The sequence below is a fragment of the Vicia villosa genome, linkage group LG1 (genome assembly GCF_029867415.1).
Source record: "Vicia villosa cultivar HV-30 ecotype Madison, WI linkage group LG1, Vvil1.0, whole genome shotgun sequence".
NCBI lineage: Eukaryota > Viridiplantae > Streptophyta > Magnoliopsida > Fabales > Fabaceae > Vicia > Vicia villosa.
The window spans coordinates 18,131,167-18,155,027 of record NC_081180.1 but is presented as its reverse complement, the minus strand read 5'-3'; the positions used below and the strand labels follow the sequence as shown (position 1 = coordinate 18,155,027).

The window sequence follows — 23,861 nt, the reverse complement described above, 5'->3', positions numbered from 1 at the left end:
TTCTGTCTAGTGGTCTGAGTTATGGGCATAGTTGTGTATTGTGCTCTGAGTTATGTATGCTGCTTTTGCTGCATATTCTTCTAATATGTTGAACTGGGATAGTTCAATGCTGTCTTGAGGCTAGTGTTCTTGTGCTTCTAGTACATGTGTGTCTTCCTCATAAGGGGGAGATTTGTCTCTTTGTGATGAGAATTGGTTCTGTATTTCAGGGGGAGAGTCTTGCATATTCCTCCTCGTGTACAAACTTTACATATTTAGCAAGTAGATTATGTTTGTGTAACTACTGTATAACTAATATATACATTTTTGTGCAATTTGCTTTATGATTGTCTTTCTCTGCTTCGGGGTTGTATTCCTGTCTCCATAATTAATTGTGATTTGGTTATTTTATCCAAAATTTGCCAAAGGGGAAGATTGTTAGTATCATGGTTTTGGAATCGTCACAATTTTGCTAAAACATGGTTTACTGCAAAGATGTTATGGAAGATGTTCTAAAATGTTGCTCTGCAAAGATGTTCTGCCAAATGTTGTGACATCCTATACGAAAACATCAACACAGGTTGTTTTAAATCTTGACAGATTTGATTTGATTTTGTGATATTTATTTTGGTTATATCTCAGTATATTTTGTAAGTCAATAAAATTTAATCTGGAACAAGTTTCATATCTCCAACTATACAAGTTGCCAATATTGGATGAAAAAATAATTTAGGAAACTTGGTATTTTTGTTCCAAGATTTATGGAGATTCATCTGCACAATTGGTGCATCACATAGCTTGTGGATCAAGAAATATCTGGATAATAATTCGAAGCCCATGGACTATAAAGATGTATTTAAAGAGGAGATCTGACCTAATGTAATTTGAACTATTCATAACTTGTAAATTAGGGGAATCTTAGAGTTACAGGTTTGAGAGTCTCTTGTGTAGGTGGAAGTCACCCTTGTATCTTTTGATACTTGTGTTAGACGTTTTATTCTCACTCATAAGCCTTTAGGTAATGATTTTCAGTTTTGTTCTCGCTCTTGAAGCTTTTAAGTAAAAAGAGTTGAGTTTTTTGTTTTGGGAGAATAATCTTCTTGCTGGGTTGTTCTTGATACAGTCACTGGGATTAGGACTGTTACATATCACTGAGGTGATTTAGGAAGCGGGATCGAGATTTCCCATATCTAAATATCGATTTCTAGGTAGAAGTTGCACTAGGTAGTGATTAAGCAAAAAGTTGTAAACTATGCGATTTAGGCTTTAAACTAATACTCCTAATTGTGGATTTAGGCTTTAAACTATGCGATTTAGGCTTTGCACTAGGTGTTGTTGCACTGAACATGATTAATAATTCTCTGTATGTTCATCATTCTGCAGTTCTATTTTTGTATTATTTTTAGTATGATGAATCTGTTCAGTTTGAAGATCGATGTCATAACATATGTCTTGACATTATCATGATGTAAGGACACCAATATTAACATGTTTTTCATGTACCAGAAATTTCATTAAGAGTTACTAATGCAATGACCAAGTGAAATAAAATGAGTGAGAAATACTTGAGAAGTTACCCTTATTTATAACAAATGTCTAATCGATTGAGCGAAACTTCCGATCAAATGAATGCCTTAAATTTTAGGAGTTAGTCATTGTTGATAGTCCTTACATTTATTTCCCAACCTCCTAATTGTTTATGTGTGGTCCAATTTTAAAATATTTGGGTCATGAGACCAATCGATTGATCTGACTATTTATAGCCGTTTATGATTTTGAGCCTTGTGCTGGATTTGTCTTTGGATCTCTTACTTTTTTCCCCCTTGTCTAGCTTATTTACACCTCTTTTATATAAAATACTAAAAAGCTCATCCATTGGGTTAGCAAAATTATTTTAATTAATAAGCAAAAATCAAATGCATTGTGTTAAAGGATTAATCAGAGTTTTCCGATCGCTTCACCTTTAAAATAATGTTCTACCGTAATTATCAAAAGGCCTTGATAAGAATTCCCTCTTTTAAGTGAATGCCAAGTGTAATACGGTGGGAGAACTGACTTTTTGAAATGTTACGGATAGCAAGAGTCGCCATCGACTTTTATTTTATCCAATTTGGAAAGGTAAAAAGAACAGCAAAGACCTTTTAAGAAAGAGTTAGAGTTCGGGGGGTATGTTATACAAAGGGAAGGTATGAGCACCCTTTGTATCCATGGTTATCCATGAGCTCTTAATTGCTTAGCTCACTTTTGTTTAAATTGTTTGAAAATCAGGAATGTTGTGTGTGTTTGAAAAGGAGGTGCCAAAAGGCAAAGCTTCGTAATTATCCTTGTGTCAGTCCTCAAGAATATTTACGAAGTATTTTTGAAGTTGTTGTTTTGATTTAAACTTGTGGTATGAAAAGCATATTTTTTGTTTGAGCTAGCAATTAAAAGCAATCTACCCTAAAGTTTGGGTCTTTCTTGTTCTTTTCCTTTCGTTCAAGGGAAAGAGGCTAGCCATACCAATTGTGGGGTAGGTAGTCCTTTCATTGGATTTAAACGGGTCATCGAAGGGTCGTCGCGTGGTCATTGAAAGCAACTCGTAGGGATACCTTAGCATTCGAAGGGACAATCACCATTTAATCGAGAGACGAGTTCATTTAAACCGAGAGCGACATCGAAGAGACTATGATCTTTAAATCGGAGGGACATGGTGATTTTATTCACAGGCAACTTGCTAGAGGTACCCCCCCACGTTCGAGGGACATGACCATTATAATCGGAAGGCGTCAAAGAGAGGTTACCCTAAAGGTGAGTGTGTGAAATGTTTGTCAGTTTCAGGTATTTTATTTTGATTTTAAGGTTAGCTAAGATTGCCATACAAATCCTAGTTAGCATACATCTAAACATTTTAATATTTACAGAAAAATAAAGTGCAAAAAATGTAAATCTACGCTATTACAGGGCTTCGGGATGGGGGGATTACAATAAAACCTTGCGAGAAAATAAAGTGCGGAAATTAAAAGTCCTAAGTACTATTACAATGCTTTGGGACAGTTACATAATGCTCGGAAAAAGAAAGCGCGCGAAAAAATTATACAACTTGTGAACAATTACAAAATATATGCGTGAAATAGAATAATCGAGATAAGAATAAAGAGTCGGGAGAATAGGCAAATGCTAATGAAAAGGTGTGAATTAAGTTTAAGCTAGTCTAACCTAATTGATATCTGAAAGTCGAATGAATCGGAAATCCTAGTTCTAAGTTGATTAATTAAATGGAAATTAACTTAAATTTATTAGTTATTTAATCTAATTACAAAATTAATTTATTAATTAATTACGAAATCATAATTTCCTAAGTTAATTAAGAAATCATGTCAAAATAAGGTAACAAAACCACATAAAAAGAAAGCCTAATTTTTATTGTATTTTTGTTTTTTTATTTCTTTATGATTACAACTAAATTAGAGCCTTAATTAAGTTAAATTAAATTAGTTAGATTAAAGTTGGAAAGAAAATTAGTTAGTCAATTAAACCCTAATCTTAATTAAAATGATTGTAATGATTAATGAAATAATTAAGTTAATTAATTAAAAGAAAAAATGAAGAGAGAAAAGAGAAGAAAAAAAATGAGTAAAAATAATTGCAAGACGCCAGGGATCGACCCCACATCCCTTTGGTTACCAGCCCCTCTCTTACCACCTGCGCTGCAATCATCATCTGTAAATCAAGTGCATGGAAATAAAGAAAAATGAAAACGCGTGCAAAACATTATTCAGTCAAACGTGGGCCTCCCGGTCCTTGGATAGACCAATCGTGAGTGGAGAGAGGGGACATATGCTTTGACCAACCTATCAGATTGTCACGCGTGGTGGTCAACGAGTCTTTATCACTGTTCATCGTCTTCACCAATTGGGCATGGGTATTAGCTACGAATTTTCCATTTTTTTGCTACGATTTTGCTACGATTTTTTGTAGCGAATAAGGGTAATTCAAAACCTGCAAAAAAACATCAAACAATTCGAACTAGCAACCCATATCACATATTTAGACCATGGCGAATTCAATGGTATAGTTTATTTGGCCTGAATCCAACCGCAACTATGAAAATGAAAGCCAAGCTTTCTTGAGCCCTAACTATGACGTCTCATGCTATGGACATTAAAACTCCAACCTAATGGTTCTAGCATGTACTAATCAACACCAGGAACACATTAGAAGCGCTAGTTTTTTGTTAAAACACATCAATAATTAAAACACGAAAATAAAAAACAAATGAAGAATGTGATCATGATGTGTTATGTTTCATATATGTTTAGGCATTGTAAATGATCCCAAAATGCTCTTTGATACCCCAGGAACGTAATGGAAGGGTTTATTGGTCTTGAAACCTTATGAAAATCTTTCTTTCTCGTGCCCTAGTTTAGAGTATCTTGTGAGAGTTTTGGAACGTGTTTTGGAAGCTAGGATCAGTGGCTGCTGATGCTGAATGGTTGAGTATATATAGAGGGTGAAATTAGGGTTGAAATCTTGGGGAGAAAGCAAGAGATTTGATTGAAAAATATTTGATTTTGATTATGCACCAAATCTTTCTTTTTCAAGCTCCATTCTATTTTCCACAACTTTCTTCACGTGTTATTGCTCTTGTGAATCAATTTGGATCTAAAAATATTTAAGGAATGATTCATCATAATTTTTCCTTTCAAGTTATGATTTTATTTGAATTAAAATGAATAAATTCAAAAATAAAAATAAATAAAACCATAAAATAGAAAGGAGATGACTTATGGGCCTTTTAAGGGATCCTTATGACGTTCATGAATAAAAAATATAGGCCCATTACCCAAAAATTCAAAATTCCTTACTTATTCAAAATTCCTTACTCGTGCCTTTTCAAAAATTTACCCAACTTCTAACAACCATAACTCATTCAATTTTATCACATGGAAGTGATCTTGTATTTTTTGGAAAACTCAAGATGTCCTCTACACCTTACTCAGGGAGTCTAAACAAGGCGGGCATGCCTGTTTGCCACCCCCATATACCATATCAATCTCACATCATCACTTTAACCTATGATGCACACAAAATAATTTTTATATATCAACGTGGATTTAATTTTACACACGCTTTCAATAAAAATTGCCTAGGGTATTGGTATCACTTTATTAAATTAGGTAAATATTTATAAAATATAGATTTAGTATTAGAGAAAAGGGGTGACACATTTAAAGTGTACAATTATTTTATATTGTCAAACAATGACAATCATGAATTCCGCCACATCACATTTTTATTTTAAAATTCTTTTAATAACATGATAGACAATTAGTTTTCTATTGAATTACTGTGTAAAACTATTTTATAGTGTCAATACATATCTATTAAATTCCATGTATTATTTGACTAGACATGCACATTAATAAAGTTTATATATATATATATATATATATATATATATATATATATATATATATATATATATATATATATATATATATATGACAATCATGAATTCCGCCACATCACATTTTTATTTTAAAATTCTTTTAATAACATGATAGACAATTAGTTTTCTATTGAATTACTGTGTAAAACTATTTTATAGTGTCAATACATATCTATTAAATTCCATGTATTATTTGACTAGACATGCACATTAATAAAGTTTATATATATATGAGGAAGAATATATTTATTCTAAGAGTAAGTGTAAAAGACTTACTTCAAATCTTAACCATTGATTATCATTAATCTAACGGTTTTAATTGATCATTTAATCTAATTATTTTTATATATAAATTATTAATTAAAACCGTTAGATTAATGATAATCAATGGTTAAGATTTGAAGTAAGTCTCAAACGCTTACTCTTGTAGTAATATATATAAAAATATTTACATAATTTAATTCGACAAAATTGTAAACATTTTACACTAGTCAATAAAAAATAAAATATAATAGTATAGAATAATTTAATTATAAAAAAGTAATTAAATTTTAAAAGTTAATTCATCTCTCTTTGTTTTTTGTTGGACAATGTAATATTATACAATTGTAATTATTATTATTTAAAGAAAATAAAATCAATTATTAGGAGCTGTTGTTTCTGCACAAACCCGTGGTTCCAACCTTTTCGTTCTCGAATCTCCCAAATCTTCTTCTTCCTCTTCTCTCTTCAATTCCCACCCTCATTTCTACGCTCGATCTCGTTCCCTTTCATCCATAAGATTCCATTCTCAAATTCTAGGTTTTATCCACGCATCTACCAATTCTCATCCCATTCAAACGTTTCTCAATTTCTCATCCCAGCGTTGCGAATTTTGATTTGATCCGTACGATTAACGGTTCGTTGTGGTTTACAGAAGCTAGGTTTTGCAAGTGATGGTGGTTGTGATTCTGGTTAGAAAAGGTTATCGGAGAAAGATCAATGAATTCTGATTCGGTTTTGCGAAAATAATGTTGTATCTGAAGCAACCTAGAGTTCAATTTATGGGATTGTATTTTTGGATTGTGAGGGTTTTGCATTGTGATGAGTCTGAATTCTGGTGATTTGGTGCTCGTTGCATGCCGTTTTGGTGATTTCCCTTGAGCCAGAGGCTCGGGGATCTGTAAATTAGCGAGAATATAGTTATGGCTTCGTCGGAGAATTATGAACGTTCTCACTCTCCTTCTCTCTCTGACGAAACGCTCCCTCCTTCTAATTTATGTATGCAGAAATTTAGGCTTTACGAGACTCGATCGGTAATATACCCCTCCCTATCTTCCTTTTTTATTTGTTTATGAATTTTAGTTCTGTTTCTTATAGGAAGATCTCTGATTTTTCATGTGATTAACTTGTTTTGTATTGTAGATAGATATGTGTAAAGATTTAGTCCAAATTGTTGTCAATTCACTTGTTTATTGCTCTTATTCATATATGTGTCACTTGTCAATTATCATATTTTTAGATTTCAATTTTGTGTTTTTTTTAGTAGAAACATGGTAGACTGCATTCTATGATTTGAACTTGCTTATATTCGTTGTTTTTATAGTATTTTGTAGTTGATCCCTGTCATAGAGATTCGACGTAGTTTTACGTTGGCTGTTGACGGCCTAACACTACCCTCTATGTTTATCGGGGCTTGGGACTGGCTATGCAAAGCTAACATGAGCAGGATTTGTTTTATAGTATAAGGATTTACTTGACAAAGTAGAAAGAATTACATAGCTTTGTTGCCTCGTGCTCTGTTTAACTTCTGATTGTACTCCTTTCATATTTTAATCTTCTTATGTATGGATTTTACCGCTCTGAAATTCATCCGAATGAAGTTTTTATGTCCTTGAATTAGAGCAATTATTGGATGCTTCACGGTTTCTTTTATACCTTAACTTCAATGGTTCCTCTTTAGCTTCTCTTTGTGTTTAGATGCTTGGTTGTAAACTTTTACTTTAACTTCAATTAGATTACACAGGACTGCATAATCTAATATGCATATTAAACATGGGATCCCATTTGAAAAGCTTTGGATGCTTTGTTGGAGTTGCAGTAATAATCTTACATTTATTTTATTTCAAATATATTTACCTTGTGCTTTATTCATTTTTGTGCCACAGAACTTTTACATGATTGGAAGGGACAAGAGTAGGGCATACTGGAGGGTACTAAAGATTGACCGTCTAGATCCTTCTGAGCTAAATGTGCGTGAAGATTCCACCACATATTCAGAAAGGGAGTGTTCTGATCTTTTGAGGCGGATACATGAGGGGAACAAGTCCACTGGCGGACTTAAATTTGTTACAACTTGTTATGGAATTGTTGGTATGTATGTCCATAGTGTCTTGTTCAGTTGCATGTTGATAAATTATCAGTCATTATCTTAAAATGTTTGATATATTATGTTGTTCTGCTTTTAGGATTCATCAAACTTTTGGGGCCTTACTACATGCTACTTATCACAAAAAGAAGGCAAATTGGTGCAATCTGTGGTCATACAGTATATGCTATCTCAAAGACTGAGATGATTCCATTGCCGAATTCTTCTGTTCGGTCTAACATCACCGATTCTAAAAATGAAAACAGGTCCTTACAATCTCACATGCTATATATATATGATTGTGTTTTTGTTAACTCGAATGTTAGTTAACCCATTTATTTTATTTTTTTAATGCTGTCATCTTTCCACTGCCTCTTTTAGCTATTTTAAAACTAACTAAAAAATATCCAATTTTGTTCTTATGTAGTTGGATTTCTACCGATCTTTTGGTTTCTTTCCCTCTATCCAATGTTTGAGAATTGTTCTCATTCTTCTCCATTCATAAACCTTTAAATTAAAATAAAATCTAATGTTAAACTTAAATATAAATATATTGTGTACCAAAAAAATGCTCAGATTTGTTGGCGATAACTTGATTTTGACTAGACTTTGTCTATGAAGATCTAGGTGTTTCTATCTCAATGCCTTTTTCAAATTTAAACACATCATTTTGACCATGTGTCAAATTTTATTGCTCTATACATTATCTGATTTTTTCATCAATTATATATATATTTTTCATTGATTTTTAGGTACAAGAAGCTTCTATGCACAGTTGACCTTACAAAGGACTTCTTTTTCAGCTACTCATACCATATTATGCGTAGTCTTCAAAGGAACATGTGCGGCGCTGAGACAGGCCATGTCCTTTACGAGACGATGTTTGTTTGGAATGAATTCTTGACTCGAGGAATTAGGAATCACCTTCAGAATACTTTTTGGACAGTTGCACTAGTTTATGGCTTCTTTAAACAGGTGACTATAAATAACTCTTGAAATTCCTTTGGATATTGTATGACTCCCTCTGTCTCATAAAAATGTCTTATATGACCAGATCTTAAGAAAATTGTTAGACATGTTAATTTTAATAATAAAACTAATATTACTTACTATTAGACTCTTGTTAATTGTAGTTAGTGGAATAGCTGAATAAATAAGGGTATAGTAGTGGAAAAAATAATAAATGTCACATTGATATTGTAGAGACAATTATTTTGATACAGTGAAAAGTGCAAATTAGACACTTTTTATGAGACATAGGGAGTATTTGATGGATTAATTCTTTTAAGCGTGTGGCTTACGTACACTTGACTTTTATCTCCTGCTCAACTCAAGTAGTTATTATGATATCCTACAATCAAGTCTGATGTTTATTGGTGGTTTCATTAGGACACACTTGAGATATCTGGACGGGAGTTCATACTTACGCTCATTGCGAGAAGATCTCGCCATTATGCTGGGACTAGGTTTGTCAATTTCATCGAATTATCTTTATAAACAATTATTTGTGTCAATTTATTTTCTGATGCATCTTCAGCTGGTTACACATCTGATTCTATAAATCAACTATGTGTAAACTCTGCTAGCCAGCTAGCCTGGAAGAGAAGCACAGTGCAAGCAGTACAATCTTGAAATATTGAAGGATCAATATGCTAGTAAATATTTGAAATCAGAGAAGATAGATATACACATGTGTTAATATTATATTTGCAATGAATGGCTTTATTTATTTTATTACTATGCATAGGTATTTGAGGCGAGGTGTTAATGACAAGGGCAGAGTAGCAAATGATGTCGAGACAGAACAAATAGTCTTTGAGGATGTTCCAGAAGGTTTTCCGATCCAAATAAGCTCTATCATCCAGAATCGTGGCTCAATCCCTCTTTTCTGGTCACAGGAAACTTCACGTTTAAATATTAAACCAGATATTATACGTATGTTTCCCCATTTTATGGATACTTTAATATTAGTAATTAGCAAAGTTAGTTCTCTCTCATCTCTAATTTGGCGTGTTGCTATCCATTTGTTTGCTTATGTAATTATCTGTTCTTTCCCAGTGTCAAAGAAGGACCAGAACTATCAAGCCACTAGACTTCACTTTGAAAATCTTGTCAAAAGATACGGAAATCCCATTATAATTTTGAATTTAATAAAGGTAAACTCATTTTTCTTTCATTTTCTCCTATTGTTTAAGCCTCTTCTTTCATTTTCTACCTCCCCTTGCCCAAACTGTATAATTTTAATTTCTAACAGTTCTGTTGTTTACAACACTTGTGATAAATATTTTTCTGCTTTAAACTGACAGACCCATGAGAAGAAGCCTCGTGAGGCCATCCTTCGTCAAGAGTTTGCTAATGCTATAGACTTCATCAATAAAGATTTGTCTGAGGAAGACAGGCTTAGGTTTCTTCATTGGGATCTGCACAAACATTTTCAGAGGTCGACTTTCTGAATTATATAATCCTTTCCTTTTTATCTAATTAAATTGCATGTTCTGAGTATAAGCTGATACAGAAGTACGCCTTTTATTTTATTTCCAGCAAAGCTACAAACGTGTTGTTGCTTCTAAGCAAAGTGGCAGCATATGCATTGGCATTAACGGGTTTTTTTTATTGCCAAGCGTCATCAACCTTGAGACCTGAAGACTGTCCAAAATGGCCACCTACAGAGTAAGTTTTCATTTTGTTTTGAAAATCCGTTTACCTTCAACAACAGATGTTAGATCCACTCTGTATTATTGGATGTATAATGTCTTTAGGAAAAAGAACAATGGTGTACAATTTTCCAATCAATAAGCATAAAATATTAACCTAGAAAGCAGTTAATGCTTGGTGGACAAGGAAATGTTCGAAGTTCTTCCATTGTCATTTCTTGATCACTGATATTAAGTTTTGCATGCAGTGATGCTGTTAAGAGAAGTTTTTCTCCTACCAGAAAAGCTGATAACGATGATGAGGATGCTAATGATTTAGAGAGGAGACCAAGTGACGAGATCAATGTTTCCAATGAAAATGGTTCTGCAAAATCACCCAGGTTGCAAAGGGGGGTGCTCAGGACCAACTGCATAGACTGCCTGGATCGCACAAATGTTGCACAATATGCGTATGGGTTGGCTGCTATTGGCCACCAGCTTCACTCTCTGGGAATTGTTGAGCACCCAAAAGTTGATCTTGATGACCCTGTAGCCAATGATTTGATGCAGTTTTATGAGCGGATGGGTGACACACTTGCACATCAATATGGTGGTTCTGCTGCACACAACAAGGTGATTTGTAGTTATGTGGCCTAATACAATTACTTCAGTTTGCATATTCTACCGTTGCTTGGGATTTGATCTGTTGGCTACACCATTCTTTCTCTTAATTACCTATTTTTAGAATTTGGGCTTAGGGCCGACTTATCCCTCCAAAATCCATTTTTACAACAAAGATTGCTCAAACCTTACAAGCAATACAAAAACTATATCTCTATGGAATGTTATCCACTCCCTCAACCTAGCACACAAGAGCTGATGTACAACTGCAATTAGGGCAGACAAAGTGGCCAAATAATAGGCTGTAGGGTACATGAACTTTTCAACACACACCCTCACTCCCAGGCTAATTGTTAATTGGGCTTTGAGCGGGTACATGAGGATAGCCTAACAATTGGATTAAGATATTCACTTATACCATCTTAGAATTTGGACTTAAGATCCAACTTATTTTCACAAAATTGGATTGTGAGATAATAAAAACTTTCTAGGCTTATTAAGAATTACAAAGGCCATATCTCTAGGCAATACGGAAGTTAACTACCCCCTCGAATCAGCTCATTGGTAATATAGGATGGAATGAAGTGGAATGGTATATGATGATATAACTTATAACATATTTTTTTATAAAACTAACTAGCCCATTCCTCTCCATTCCATTCTATAGTATACTGCCATTCAAAAGATACCGTTGCAACTTGTAATAAAAGGTAGACTAAGTGGCCCAAGAAAATATCACAGGAGTGGCCACGTTTAAGGGGATTTTCTAACATACGTGAAGCCAGTTAAATGATTTTGTAAATATTGTCATTAGTTTTGAACTTCGTAATAATAAGATAGTCATCTATCTAACAAAACCATGTTTTTGGACAAAGAAAGTAGTCTTACTTAACCACCCACTCAAATTATTTAGGGATTAATCAGAGTTCAGACCTTCTAGTGATGTTGTCTGAGCTTGATGGGACACAACGGCTTTGTTAGCTTTCTTGTTAGTACTGTAAGAGTGAGCTTATATCCCGTATTAGTTCCATGCATCTTTTTTAGAGAACATTGGCAAATATGGCTTTTTTACTACTGTTAGTCATCCCATATCATGTCTCATTGTGGCCGGTCAGTCTTTATAGTTTTCTTTATTTATTGTCTGTTATACTTCACTTTACTGTATATTGTTATAATGAGTTGTCTACCATTTTTTGACGGCCTTTTTCTATAACTTCTGTTTCTTTGAAGATATTCTCTGCGAGGAGAGGTCAATGGAGAGCTGCAACGCAGTCTCAGGAGTTTTTTAGAACTCTTCAACGTTATTACAGCAATGCTTGGATGGATGCTGAGAAACAAGATGCAATCAATGTGTATGTGTTTCAGTCATGCATTTTTTTATTTTAATTTTCTGTTTGTCTCTCCATGTTATATTATTTCTATTTGTTTGATTTATGTAGTATGTCTGTTATCTTCGAGAACTTTTGTTTTAGTCAACACTAGTTTTTTTTAAAAAGGAAAAGAAGGATAACAAAGTAGAACTGGGAATCTTCCTCAAACACTGAAAAACTAAACTAAAACAGCGACAAGGAAACAGAGTTTTATAACCCTTTTGCATGCCTTGCCGTCCTCTAGCATTTTCAGAGTCATACTTATTTGACTGCTTGTAATTTTACGATATATGTTTTGGTTGTAATGATGCCTTTAAGGTTTTAACTGGTTACTAATCATGAGATTGCATTTTTGTTTCATTTGGGGCAGTTTCCTGGGGCATTTTCAGCCACAGCAGGGTAAGCCTGCTCTATGGGAGTTGGGTTCAGATCAGCACTATGACACAGGGAGACTTGGTGATGATGATGCAAGGTATTCAAATATAATTTATGGGGAATAGAATTGCTAGTTATTTGTTTCCTTGCCTTCAATTGTTTGGTGCTTGATTAAAGATTTTGCATTGGGGTTTTTGTCTGGAATTTATGGGGTGCATCTTCCCCTTCCATGCTTTTTATATTATGATCTGTGAAACAGACTACCAAGAAAATCTAAAAAAAATTTGGTGTAGTTTGAAAAGCCTAAGATTAATTGCTGCATTCAAGTGATATTGGTAGAGAATCACAAAAGATATTGGAAAGTTTGAGCAATATGCTTATAATAATCTTCAAAACACGGCATAGAAATTTTAAAAAGAATTAAATGTCTAGGTATTGTGTCAAGAAGATTATCAAGAGCACTGTTATCAAATATCGGTCATGGCGGCGCTATGGCGGATGTACATGGCGGTTTTTGGACTCGCCACAATGGTAAATATCGACCGATATTGCGGTTTTTCTTCCATAATCCTCACTATAACGGCTCCACGAAGTGGCCGGTATTGTGGGATTTTGGCTCTCCGCCATGGACTGCCGTCCTCCATCAACAACACTGATCAAGAGAGAAAATGTAACTTGAATCATAAGATACGAAATCCTTCTGACAACGAGAGCAAAAATGGAGAAAATAATGCAGAAATGATGTCCGATCTTTTTTGCATATCAGGGATAGGAAAATAAAAATAGCTGCCATGAGCAGATCACTAAAGAGAGGCTTTAAACAAACTCCAATTTAATAACAGATGTAAGGGCTAAGAGACTTCTTCAATTTCCAGGCTTTTCGCGTCTACTAAGTAGGCCAGAAGATCGTATAGACCATTCAATCTATAGTAGCTTAAACTCCTTTTTCTTGTCAGAATTTTCAAACCGTATGATGAGAAACCGTTTCAAGATGGCAACTCAAACCCTAACACATCAAATGATTAGATAGCAACTGTCGCAATACAAAAATCACTGTTCTCCATAACAATAAATAAATGATAAAAGATTATGGTTTTAAATCCAATGAAGAGAGTATTGGCTAGACCAGTTAGCTGCACAAAAGTGACAAAGCAAGAGAGTATTGGAAAGAAGGAAGAGTTTGACAGTCCAATGAAAACCATCATTGACATGGGATATTAATGAAGTCCTGCTTAGTGTGTTATGCTTCCGTCAACTTGCATGCACTTTGCGTTTTGTCTTAGGGGTGTATTTGTTGATATTAGATGATCATTTTCTGCTGATGCAGCTAACATGATGATAACTTTAAACTTTGGTTTTTAGGTCATTTTTCAAAAGATCGTTTTCAGATGGAAACTTTCTCCGAGATAGCTCTACACCTATGTCAACTCCAAATGCTAAGAATGAAAAAACCCCAAATCCTGGTTTACCAGACCGGTCAGGAGATGGGAGCAAGGCTTTTTGTGAGTCATCACCTGAAATATCTACTCCCGAGCCTGAGTGTGACATTTCATTTTCAAGGTTTGTACTCTCTATTACTGTGAACTTCAATGTGTATATAAGACACTGATTACCCATGCCTCATTTTATTCCACATCTCTAGTTTTTAATGTTGTTACTGTTTGCCGTAATCTGAATAAATTGACATGTCTTCTCATAGCAGACCTTCTTGTCTGAGATTTTAGAAATTTTGTTTTACTAAAATGATAAATATTGTTGAACAATATTATCTTGAAGATGTGACAAATTATTCCATTTTACGCGGTCCTTCCCTTTCTTTATCCACCGGCTGTGTTGTATGTTGAAATCATTGCAAAGTTTAATTTGAAAAACAATCTGTCAACAATGGGATCATACTTTGCTGGTATGAATTTTTGAAAGTTACGTGTCTCTGTTTGCATCATGATAACTTGCTGGTATTTTGTATGTGTAGATACACTCCCTCAATGTCTGGGAGACAGCTTTTTGTGGACATGCAGAAAGAGCGATGTGCTGAGACTCGTCATATTTACTATTCTGAACATGTTGATTCCTTCACCTGCTCCAACTTTGTGGACCTGGATTGGCTATCTTCTTCAGGAAATTCATGTGAAGAAGAGCCATACGAGAGGTAATATTTCCTGATGAAGCAATTGCACAAGTACTTATCAAGAATGTTTGTTGCAAATAATCTATTTTTGCGAGAGATGCATCAGCAAGATGATATATGAGAAGAATGATGAGATGAGGAGTATGATTTAGAATTATGAATTTTCTGGGTGTCAATTGTCTTAGGTGTCTGATTTACTCCTGTGCCACTTCTTTGACTGTCCACCAAAATTTTCTGTTTTTCTTTTTTCCTTTACGTTGCTTTACATATTTTTTTCCTTTGCGAAAGGTAAAATATTTTTATTATTTTTATCCTAAATCAAAAGATTTTTTATTTTCTGAGGTTTATAATTTGTACTGGATGTAGGTCATCTATTACCAGCTCCCCGGTAGCTGAACTATCTTCAGAAAATGTTGTCAATGGAGTGGTAGTTGGAGAAACAGCTGCCTCCACTAGTGATTGGGCCAGCTCCAGCCTAAAGGTACCTCCAGTTATGGTATAGTAAAGCATCGCATTCACAACTTTCTCATTTAGATAAATTCATTGGCCTATGAATATGGAGTAGATTGGATCCTCTGCTGATAATTCATACTGGTTTACAGTCACTTGATATAATATATATAATGTTTAGCAAGATTCTGAAAAGTAATTTTTGGGCAGAAAACTAAAAATAAATAATATTCTAGACATTCTTGGACTATTAACGGTAGGTTTTACTCTATCTGACATAAGATCATGTTACCTGTATACGCTGCAGTACGATATGTTGTTATCTACACATCCAGTTGATATATGGTCCAAGTAGTGCTTGTAAGACTTACATAGTTTTCATCTCACAAGTCTTTTTTTTATTGGAATTATATCCAGCATCATGGTTATCAGCATCTTAGATACATGCAAGTCATATCTCAATTTGATACAAAATTGAACCAAATCATTATGGATTCCTAGTGTGTATCTATTTTGTAAATGAATCCTATATTGACCTCAGATTCTATATGATAAATCCTGATTCACAAAGATGAATCCCAATTCATCTAACAAATCACTACCTAAACATAGTGTAGGCAGACAGTTTTTTGTCAATTTTGTTCACGCAATCACTTTTATTGAATCACCTGGGTGTACGTGAACCATATATCAGCTTATAACTTCGCTGTCACGCTTTTTTAAAACTTAAAAATATCATATTTTTTATCGGTAATGTATCTTACAATTAGGTGTTCCAATTTACAATATGAATCTCAATTTGATAACCATGTTACACAGGACACCCAAATTTTAGTATACTTCAAAGTCTGTTCTATATTTGTTATACTTTATGCCTGATTCACATACTAATTCTATCTAACAATCTCAGGGGAGTGAAGCAAGTGAATCAGAGGCATCCTACCGTGATGCACAGACCAACAATCCAGATGAATTTCCTGATACTTTTGTTGAATGGGTGACTTATGGACAGACACTCTGCCATTGAACTTTTGCATGTGACCCTTTGCACTGATATACTATATAATTGACATTTTTTTTAAATTGACTCGGCCTTGGCTTGGTCTAAAGATGCTGATTAGAAGATTAGAGAGAGCTAATGATAAGGAATCGCGGAAAGGTGAGAAACAGGAATTTGGGTTGATTTCTCCATATGATCATAACCTAATAAGAATCCTGCGACCGTTCTCAGTAATGTTGACATGCAGTATTGATTCAGTTGTGAAAATTTCAATCAAATCCTGAAAGCATAGTGCAAAATAGTACATAGTAAATGGTTGTAAAATTCTAGTTGCCTTATCCTTTTTGTTGTTGCTGTTGTTTCCATGGTGTTTACTGCTTTTACTCTTCTTTGGCCAGTTAAAGATTATACAGTAGGCGCACTTTTTGTAAATATTGTTGCTTAATTGTGGGATCTATACTTTTAGAGTTGTAGATATATTGATTACTATTTAAATGACTTAATGTGATACCCGAATTATGATTCGAATCAAAGAGCGCTTGAATGAAACAATACGGTCAGCTTAATTGGGCGCATGGATCTCCTGCTGTCAACATCTGTGGAGACCGTTAAATTGAGAGAATATTTCTTTGAACTGTCTCTAGTTGTTGCATCGTGAGTTGTTATAGACGATTAAAGTTTTTGTAGAATCTTTCTCCGATTAAATGGTTTATATAGTTGTCGTACTGTGCAGCTGTTGTAGAGAATCTAATTTGTTTAGGGTTACAATACCTGATTTTATTTTTAAAATACCCGAATTTCACTCAGAAATTAATAATTCATTCTAACTATCACGCATCAATTATTTTTTAGAATATATTAAATCAAGCCGATTATTTAGAGTTGTGTTGGTTAGGTTTGTGGTTGTGCATAAAATGAGTATTTTTTGTTAATTATTTTTTTGACAGAATGTTAATTTTATTTTTTAACTCTAAAAAAAGTGTAAAACCATTATGTCATATTACTAAATAAAAGTAGTAAATGTTACAAAACGGGTCGTTTTTTATAAAATCTTTAAGTTGAAAATTTTGCAAAAATAAATAAACAACCAGACTTGTTAAGTCTTAACATTATATAAAGTTGTTGGTCGAGTAGTCGCAGTAAAGTTGGTGAATAAAAAATTATGGTAAAATTACAATTGTATAATTATCAATTAATTTTGTTTTTTCATTTTAAATAATTATTTTTATTTTTAAAGTTATAAGTTATAGACGTTTCAGGTTGGTTTTAATTACACGTAATAACATATTTTCCGTCTTATAATAAATATTTTATTTGAATTTTATGCGGTTCTTAAAAAAATAATTAGATAAATTGTTTTAATGATAAAATTACTATTATTTATTAAAATATTTTTATTTATTATAAGTAATGGAATAGTTTTAAAACGTGAAAGTTAATAAATAAGTTTATAGTAAAAAAAAAATGTTATATTAATATTTTAAAGAAATTTATTACGAGACTTGTTAACCTTTAATTTTATCTCTACTCAAAACTTCCTATTTTGTAGAGATGCTTACCTTACACTCTAGCTAGTTATGACATCCTACAATGTTCATAAAAAGACTATTATCCTTAATAAAAAAATTAAAATAATCAATTTTATTTTACTATTTTTGCACTTTTAGACTATTACTATATTTAGTACAAGATTTTTCACATTTTCTATTAATGCAGAAAAACTTTATCTGATGTGAGAATCTTGTGATTATTTCTGCATTTTTACTAAAATTATCGTTGATGTTGGGTGTTATGATTATATATATTATTTTTGCATTTATTAATAAATATAGTAAATTTGTAAATTACAGTAAAAATGAGTTTAGACAATGACAGAAAGCACCGTGGACTAAATTGTGGCCTTAATATATGCTGTGAGTATCCCACATTTATTAAAAATGTAATTATTCAAATGGCAGGACAAAATATTTATTAAGAAATGTAATTTTGCAAATGGCAACCGTGATCTTAGTAAATATGGTGGACCCTGCATTTTTTAAAAGCCAAGTATAATGAAGGGTTTCATAATTGCAGGTCAAACTAAAATGATCTACTCCCTCCCTCTACAACGGAATCTATCTTACCAAAAATACAAGCTCCTTAGAGTAACGCCCGTCTACAGAGTTGCCACCACACAAACAAGCTATAACTTTTTTTCGTAATCATATCACATTACAGATCACAAAATCATCTTATAGAGGACTGAATTTGGAAATATTGGTATCCAAACTTTTTTCCGGCACCCCTTCTCTAATACTACTAGCAACATGTCCTTAGCTCTAACTTTTATAAAACTTTCATTACTCTAGAATTTAAAAATTATTTCCTATCCTATTCCAGTTTTCACTGTTACATATATCTAGCAGAAGATCGCATAATTATCCTACGAGACAACAAGGATCAAAGAAAAACATTTTATGAGAATCAAAATCAAAATCTGTTTATTTTAAGTATGTCACATGCTTCAGGGTATAATACAAAGTAAACATTTACCCCCAGAAGACTCGCGTGTGTTCATACGCTCTCCCAATAGGCGCTATAAAGAAAATGGCCCCAATGAATTATAAAGCACGATTTCAAAACATTAATGCAAAAAGTTAGAGTGAATTACAATAACTGCTCACTAATTCAAAAATTGAAGAATCCAAGTAGGTGAGTCTGCAAGATGTTGCTGCAACTATCTCAAATTTGCACATCTTCTGAAAAGAAAATTTACAGTCCACTAAAGAAAAATCAGCTAAGAATAGGGAAGATGCGAGTAATATTCTCCAATGGTACACTTTCAGCAGTGTTTTTCTTCAAAATAGGGTCATTATATTCATTTCTGGGAAGGACGATGAGTTGACCCCTGCCCTGACTTTTCTCAATTACCCAACCAGAGTTGGCTACTTGGTGTTCAAGGAATTTGTCCAAAGCTAAACCTTCTATGTTGATAGCCTATTATAGTTTAACACAAATGAACACTCTTAGTATATGAGCTAAAAGAAATACGGGAAATCAACTAATTATCATATAGGTATGTAAAAGTGTTTAAAACAAAACTTCAACAGAACCCAACACATTTGTATTTGACAAACAGTGAGAATAATTCAAATAACTAACCGCCAAAGTTTTCAACATTCATTTAACCCTAGAGGAATAAACAGAACAATATAGTTATGAATTTGGAAGTATTGTGTGATGTATGAGTTGCATCAAACATGAGTTAAAGTGGACTTTGGAGAATTACTGCAATAGACTTACTTTGAGCAGCATATACTAGCTAGACAGAAACATTTCAGTAAAAAAGAACCAATCTTTAGATGGACAACACTAAAAGCTTACCTCAGCAAGCACAGTTCTAGGAACCTTTTGGTAAGTCAGTGATAGGACATGAACTGCATACCCTTGGATTGCCTGCTCAAATCCTGCAATAAATTACTAATTAAGTTTATGTAAAAGCACCCAATAAAAAGTTGAACCTATAAGCTAAATCAGTCAATAATAAACCAAAGATAAGCGAAAAACCCCAATGGTTTTCAAAAAGCAATGTTTGTCGTATATCAATAATAAGATATTGTAACAGCACAACTATATTATTTCCCAATAATAACATATTCATGACAAGCATTTCCAGATAAATGATTGGGCTCTATCTTGAAATGTTGGTCATGTTCATGCATTATAGCTGTGACCAGGACCACGAGGCTTCCCAAGAACATGACTCAATTAACAAGCTAGAACACAATTAAATCAATAACATTTTATGAATATATAATTACCTGGCACAGTATCAAGTATATGACGGTTTTTGGCTGCTTCGTCCCAGAACTGACGAAATCTTCCAGTCTGAAGAAGAGAACAATATTAAATTCTGATTTCTAAAACTGCTTAAAACATGGCAACTTAATGATGATTACCTCCAAATAGTGAGACAGAACAATCAGTGTCTTGAACTGGTCCTCCATTTGCTAATATTCATAGTAAACAAAAGAAAAATCAAAATGTCATCAAGCACATCTTAATATGAAGGAAACGAACATACCACCAATACAGTTAGGCAAATCAAATTCAAAAAGTAAATGTCTAAACCCCAAATGAATATCAGATACTCATAAAAAGCATATGTAACAGTACTAAAGAACAACAGGGTAAAATTCATAAAATTGTAATTGATTAACAGGCACTTCTCAAAAAAGGTTTTGTTTCCATTTTGGAAGGACCAAAAACAATTCTAGAGGTGTAAAATTGATTCTGACATGTTTGTTTTCTCAAAAGTAGAATTGATTTTGCTTACAGAATTGATTCTAACTAAAACTAAGATTTGTAGCTTTTGAGTTTAAACGTGATTTATACACTGAAATTTGTAATTCAACTCACTTTTACATAAATATATCCAAACATAAATCACTTTTACATAAATATATCCAAACACAAATCACTTTTACATTCAACACACTTTCAACCAGAATCAATTCACTCAAAATCAATTCTTGGTCACCCTAGAACCAAAACACACTCAATCAAGACATCTTACAAGAGTGACTGATCATTAAAATGTCTATTCATTCGTGTAAGAGAACAAAAACAACAACTACAGAGAAAATAATACTTGTAACTAATGTCAAAGAATAAGAATCATACCACACGTTCCGGAATCAAAAAGAGACATAGACTGAAGTCTGGACCCGGCATAGCCATGAGGGCCTGTTCAGAAACAAAACCAAATATTTTAGCATGACCAAACAGCAACTTTCCAATCACAATCACAATCACATGCTTTTGGTTCACATAATAACAGCCAAAAAATTAACTGAATAAACAAAAAAAAAACGATTAAACCATACCTTAACCAGCATGCGAGTTACAATCTGGGAACTCAATTTCTCAGGTTCAAACTGCAATAATAACAAACCAACAATTACATCTAACCTACTAATTACTTAACAAGTTTCATTCAACAATAATCACAAAAAACCCTAATTTGTTACCTGGTAGAGGCGAAGAAGGCATAGATTTGATTCGAGGCTGTAAGTCTGAGACGAAACCTAATGAAATAAAGGAACGTAATTTGCTATTTATCATTGAATTAAATTGAAAAACCCTAATTTTGTGATGTGAATGATGAAAAAAAAAAGATAATGGAAATGTTTATGAAACCTGTTCATTGACAGAGTTTTCGAGATCTGGAAAAATATCGGGATTGTAACGATTGAATGCAACGAGCTGATCGACGGTGTATTCGGTTTCTTGCCCTGGTTGTTGCGGCTTTGCTGCTGGTTCTCTTCCCATCTCTGACGGTTTTCGCCGGTCGATGAGAGCTCACTCAGTTGATGATATGCGCAAAACCCTAATTCGCTATGTTACAAGGGAAGGGACGAAAAATAGATATTAAAAATGGTTCACTATTTTATTCTATTCTATTCTATGTTTGGATGAAGTAATTTGACATTTTTAAAGACTTTTGATTTTAATTTTTTAATTATGTTAATATATCTGTTTTTGCTTTTGTTTTTTTTTTTTAATTGGAAAAAGGAAAAGATAAAAAAAGTTATCTAGAAAATAAAATCTTGCTAGCGTCAGTTAGCAGGAGAGTGATGATTTCGACAAGAGATTTTGCAAAAAAATTGGTACGCCGCATCATTATTAAACTCATGTTTGTTAAATAGTCATCATAAACATCCTCCTCCTTAAGAGTATGGAATACTTGAACTCGTCATTTCTTTGTGAAAATCTCTTTGTTGTGAAGAATCATGACATAATGGTGCTAAATATTAACTACTGACTATGAAGTAAGCTTGATATCAGAGTTGGAGTCAGAATAACACTTAAGGTCATTGATGTTAAGTTCTTAGGCCATATGCAAACCATGATATAATGTCATCATTTCAACGTGAAGGATGTTGGAATCACCACTATTACCCGCAAAACCGTGAACCCAAGCACCATTAACATTTCGAACCAATCTGCCAAAACCCGAGATGTCAAGATAACCGAGGTTATTGCCATCAACATTCAAAATCATATTATTACATTTGTGTGCATTTCATGTAATCGTTCACGTTGGATGAGACAAATTATACTTGAGAAAACATTTAGCTAACAAATTAGCATAATTCACTATGATGAGTTTCAAAGTATATAAATATACCACTTCATTAGCAAAACACAATTTATTCCAAGCGTGCCACAACCACTAGCAAGCAGGCAAAAAATAGGGTCATTGTCGATATCATGTTTAATCCAATCATAAACACTAACCTCTTAGAAGAATAGTGGGTCCAATAAACCAATAAATTTCCAAAAGCGGCTAGCAAATTCACAGTCTCTCAGGCAATGTATGAGTCATCTCAATGTCATTAATTGCATCTAAGACAAAAATCTGTATGGAGCATACCACGATGACACAATATTGATCTCATAGGAAATGACTTATGTAAAGTTATCCAAAGGAAGAATTTCACCTTCTCAATAGCAGGAATATGCCACGCCTGAACGATAGAAAAACACTTAGAAAGGGGGGGTTTGAATAAGTGTAGCTTTAAAAACTTGACCGATAAAAATAAATTGCACAGTTATTTTTATCCTGGTTCGTTGTTAACTAAACTACTCCAGTCCACCCCCGCAGAGATGATTTACCTCAACTGAAGATTTAATCCACTAATCGCACGGATTACAATGGTTCTCCACTTAGTCAGCAACTAAGTCTTCCAGAGTCTTCTGATCACACACTGATCACTCCAGGAACAACTGCTTAGATACCCTCTAAGACTTTCTAGAGTATTCTGATCCACACGATCACTCTAGTTACAACCTGCTTAGATAACCTCTAAGACTTCCTAGAGTATTCTGATCCACACGATCACTCTAGTTCCTTACAACTTAATGTAATCAATTCTAAGAGTATTACAATTGCTTCTTAAAAGCTATAATCACAAACTGTGATATTTCTCTTAACGTTTAAGCTTAATCTCACTAATATATTACAACAGCAATGTAGTGAGCTTTGATGAAGATGAAGATTCTGAGCTTTGAATAGAACCGAGTTTCAGCAAGTTAATATGAGTTGTTTTGTTCAGAAATCGTTAACCTTGCTTCTCATCAGAACTTCATATATATAGGCGTTGGAGAAGATGACCGTTGAGTGCATTTAATGCTTTGCGTGTTCCGTACAGCATCGCATTTAATGTTATACGCTTTTGTCAACTACCTCGAGCCTTGTTCACGCTGTGTCTACTGACGTTGCCTTTAATAGCTTCTAACGTTCCTTTTGTCAGTCAGCGTAGCCTGCCACTTGTACTTCCTTCTGATCTGATGTTTGTGAATACAACGTTTGAATATCATCAGAGTCAAACAGCTTGGTGCAAAGCATCTTCTGATCTTCTGACCTTGAAGTGCTTCTGAGCGTGATACCATCAGAACTTCAGTGCTTCTAATCTCATGTTCTTCTGATGCTTCCATAGACCCATGTTCTGATTCTGCTTCGACCATCTTCTGATGTCTTGCCAGACC

The 23,861-nt window shown here is 33.6% G+C and overlaps 2 protein-coding genes across 5 annotated transcripts; one reads left to right on the top strand and one right to left on the bottom strand.

Moving 5' to 3' along the window:
- Nucleotides 1–6,050: 6,050 nt before the first annotated feature.
- Nucleotides 6,051–16,829, top strand: LOC131630035 (phosphoinositide phosphatase SAC3-like). Of its 4 annotated transcripts, none has more exons than XM_058900842.1 (16): nucleotides 6,052–6,702; nucleotides 7,555–7,759; nucleotides 7,855–8,020; nucleotides 8,507–8,729; nucleotides 9,144–9,220; nucleotides 9,502–9,689; nucleotides 9,813–9,910; nucleotides 10,061–10,194; nucleotides 10,296–10,424; nucleotides 10,657–11,020; nucleotides 12,239–12,360; nucleotides 12,749–12,850; nucleotides 14,116–14,313; nucleotides 14,726–14,902; nucleotides 15,248–15,377; nucleotides 16,242–16,829. In XM_058900842.1, exons 1-16 carry the CDS (start codon nucleotides 6,592–6,594, stop codon nucleotides 16,356–16,358), a joined length of 2,541 nt encoding a protein of 846 aa, XP_058756825.1. In that variant the 5' UTR covers nucleotides 6,052–6,591; the 3' UTR covers nucleotides 16,359–16,829. The 4 variants fall into 4 exon arrangements, with proteins under 4 accessions (XP_058756814.1, XP_058756825.1, XP_058756818.1 ...); XM_058900848.1 differs by having other exon boundaries at nucleotides 6,054–6,702; nucleotides 15,248–15,362; XM_058900831.1 differs by having other exon boundaries at nucleotides 6,051–6,702; nucleotides 9,502–9,910.
- Nucleotides 16,830–18,931: 2,102 nt separating this feature from the next.
- On the bottom strand, nucleotides 18,932–21,756 carry LOC131630059 (eukaryotic translation initiation factor 3 subunit K). Its single transcript, XM_058900860.1, has 8 exons — nucleotides 21,510–21,756; nucleotides 21,341–21,397; nucleotides 21,197–21,247; nucleotides 20,994–21,056; nucleotides 20,270–20,320; nucleotides 20,132–20,198; nucleotides 19,695–19,777; nucleotides 18,932–19,307 (listed from the first exon to the last, which is right to left on the bottom strand). The coding sequence occupies exons 1-8, from the start codon at nucleotides 21,639–21,641 to the stop codon at nucleotides 19,104–19,106; spliced, it is 708 nt and encodes a 235-aa protein (XP_058756843.1). The 5' UTR covers nucleotides 21,642–21,756; the 3' UTR covers nucleotides 18,932–19,103.
- Nucleotides 21,757–23,861: the final 2,105 nt, after the last annotated feature.

Excerpts from the sequence above, each read along its gene's own strand:
- LOC131630059 (XM_058900860.1), bottom strand. The coding sequence starts at position 21,641 with ATGGGAAGAGAACCAGCAGCAAAGCCGCAACAACCAGGGCAAGAAACC. Across the intron at positions 21,248-21,340 it reads GCCTTCTTCGCCTCTACCAG|TTTGAACCTGAGAAATTGAG; the intron begins GTAACAAATTAG and ends TTATTATTGCAG. Across the intron at positions 19,308-19,694 it reads CTAGAACTGTGCTTGCTGAG|GCTATCAACATAGAAGGTTT; the intron begins GTAAGCTTTTAG and ends AAACTATAATAG.
- LOC131630035 (XM_058900831.1), top strand. The coding sequence starts at position 6,592 with ATGGCTTCGTCGGAGAATTATGAACGTTCTCACTCTCCTTCTCTCTCT. Across the intron at positions 11,021-12,238 it reads GTTCTGCTGCACACAACAAG|ATATTCTCTGCGAGGAGAGG; the intron begins GTGATTTGTAGT and ends GTTTCTTTGAAG. Across the intron at positions 14,314-14,725 it reads TGTGACATTTCATTTTCAAG|ATACACTCCCTCAATGTCTG; the intron begins GTTTGTACTCTC and ends TTGTATGTGTAG.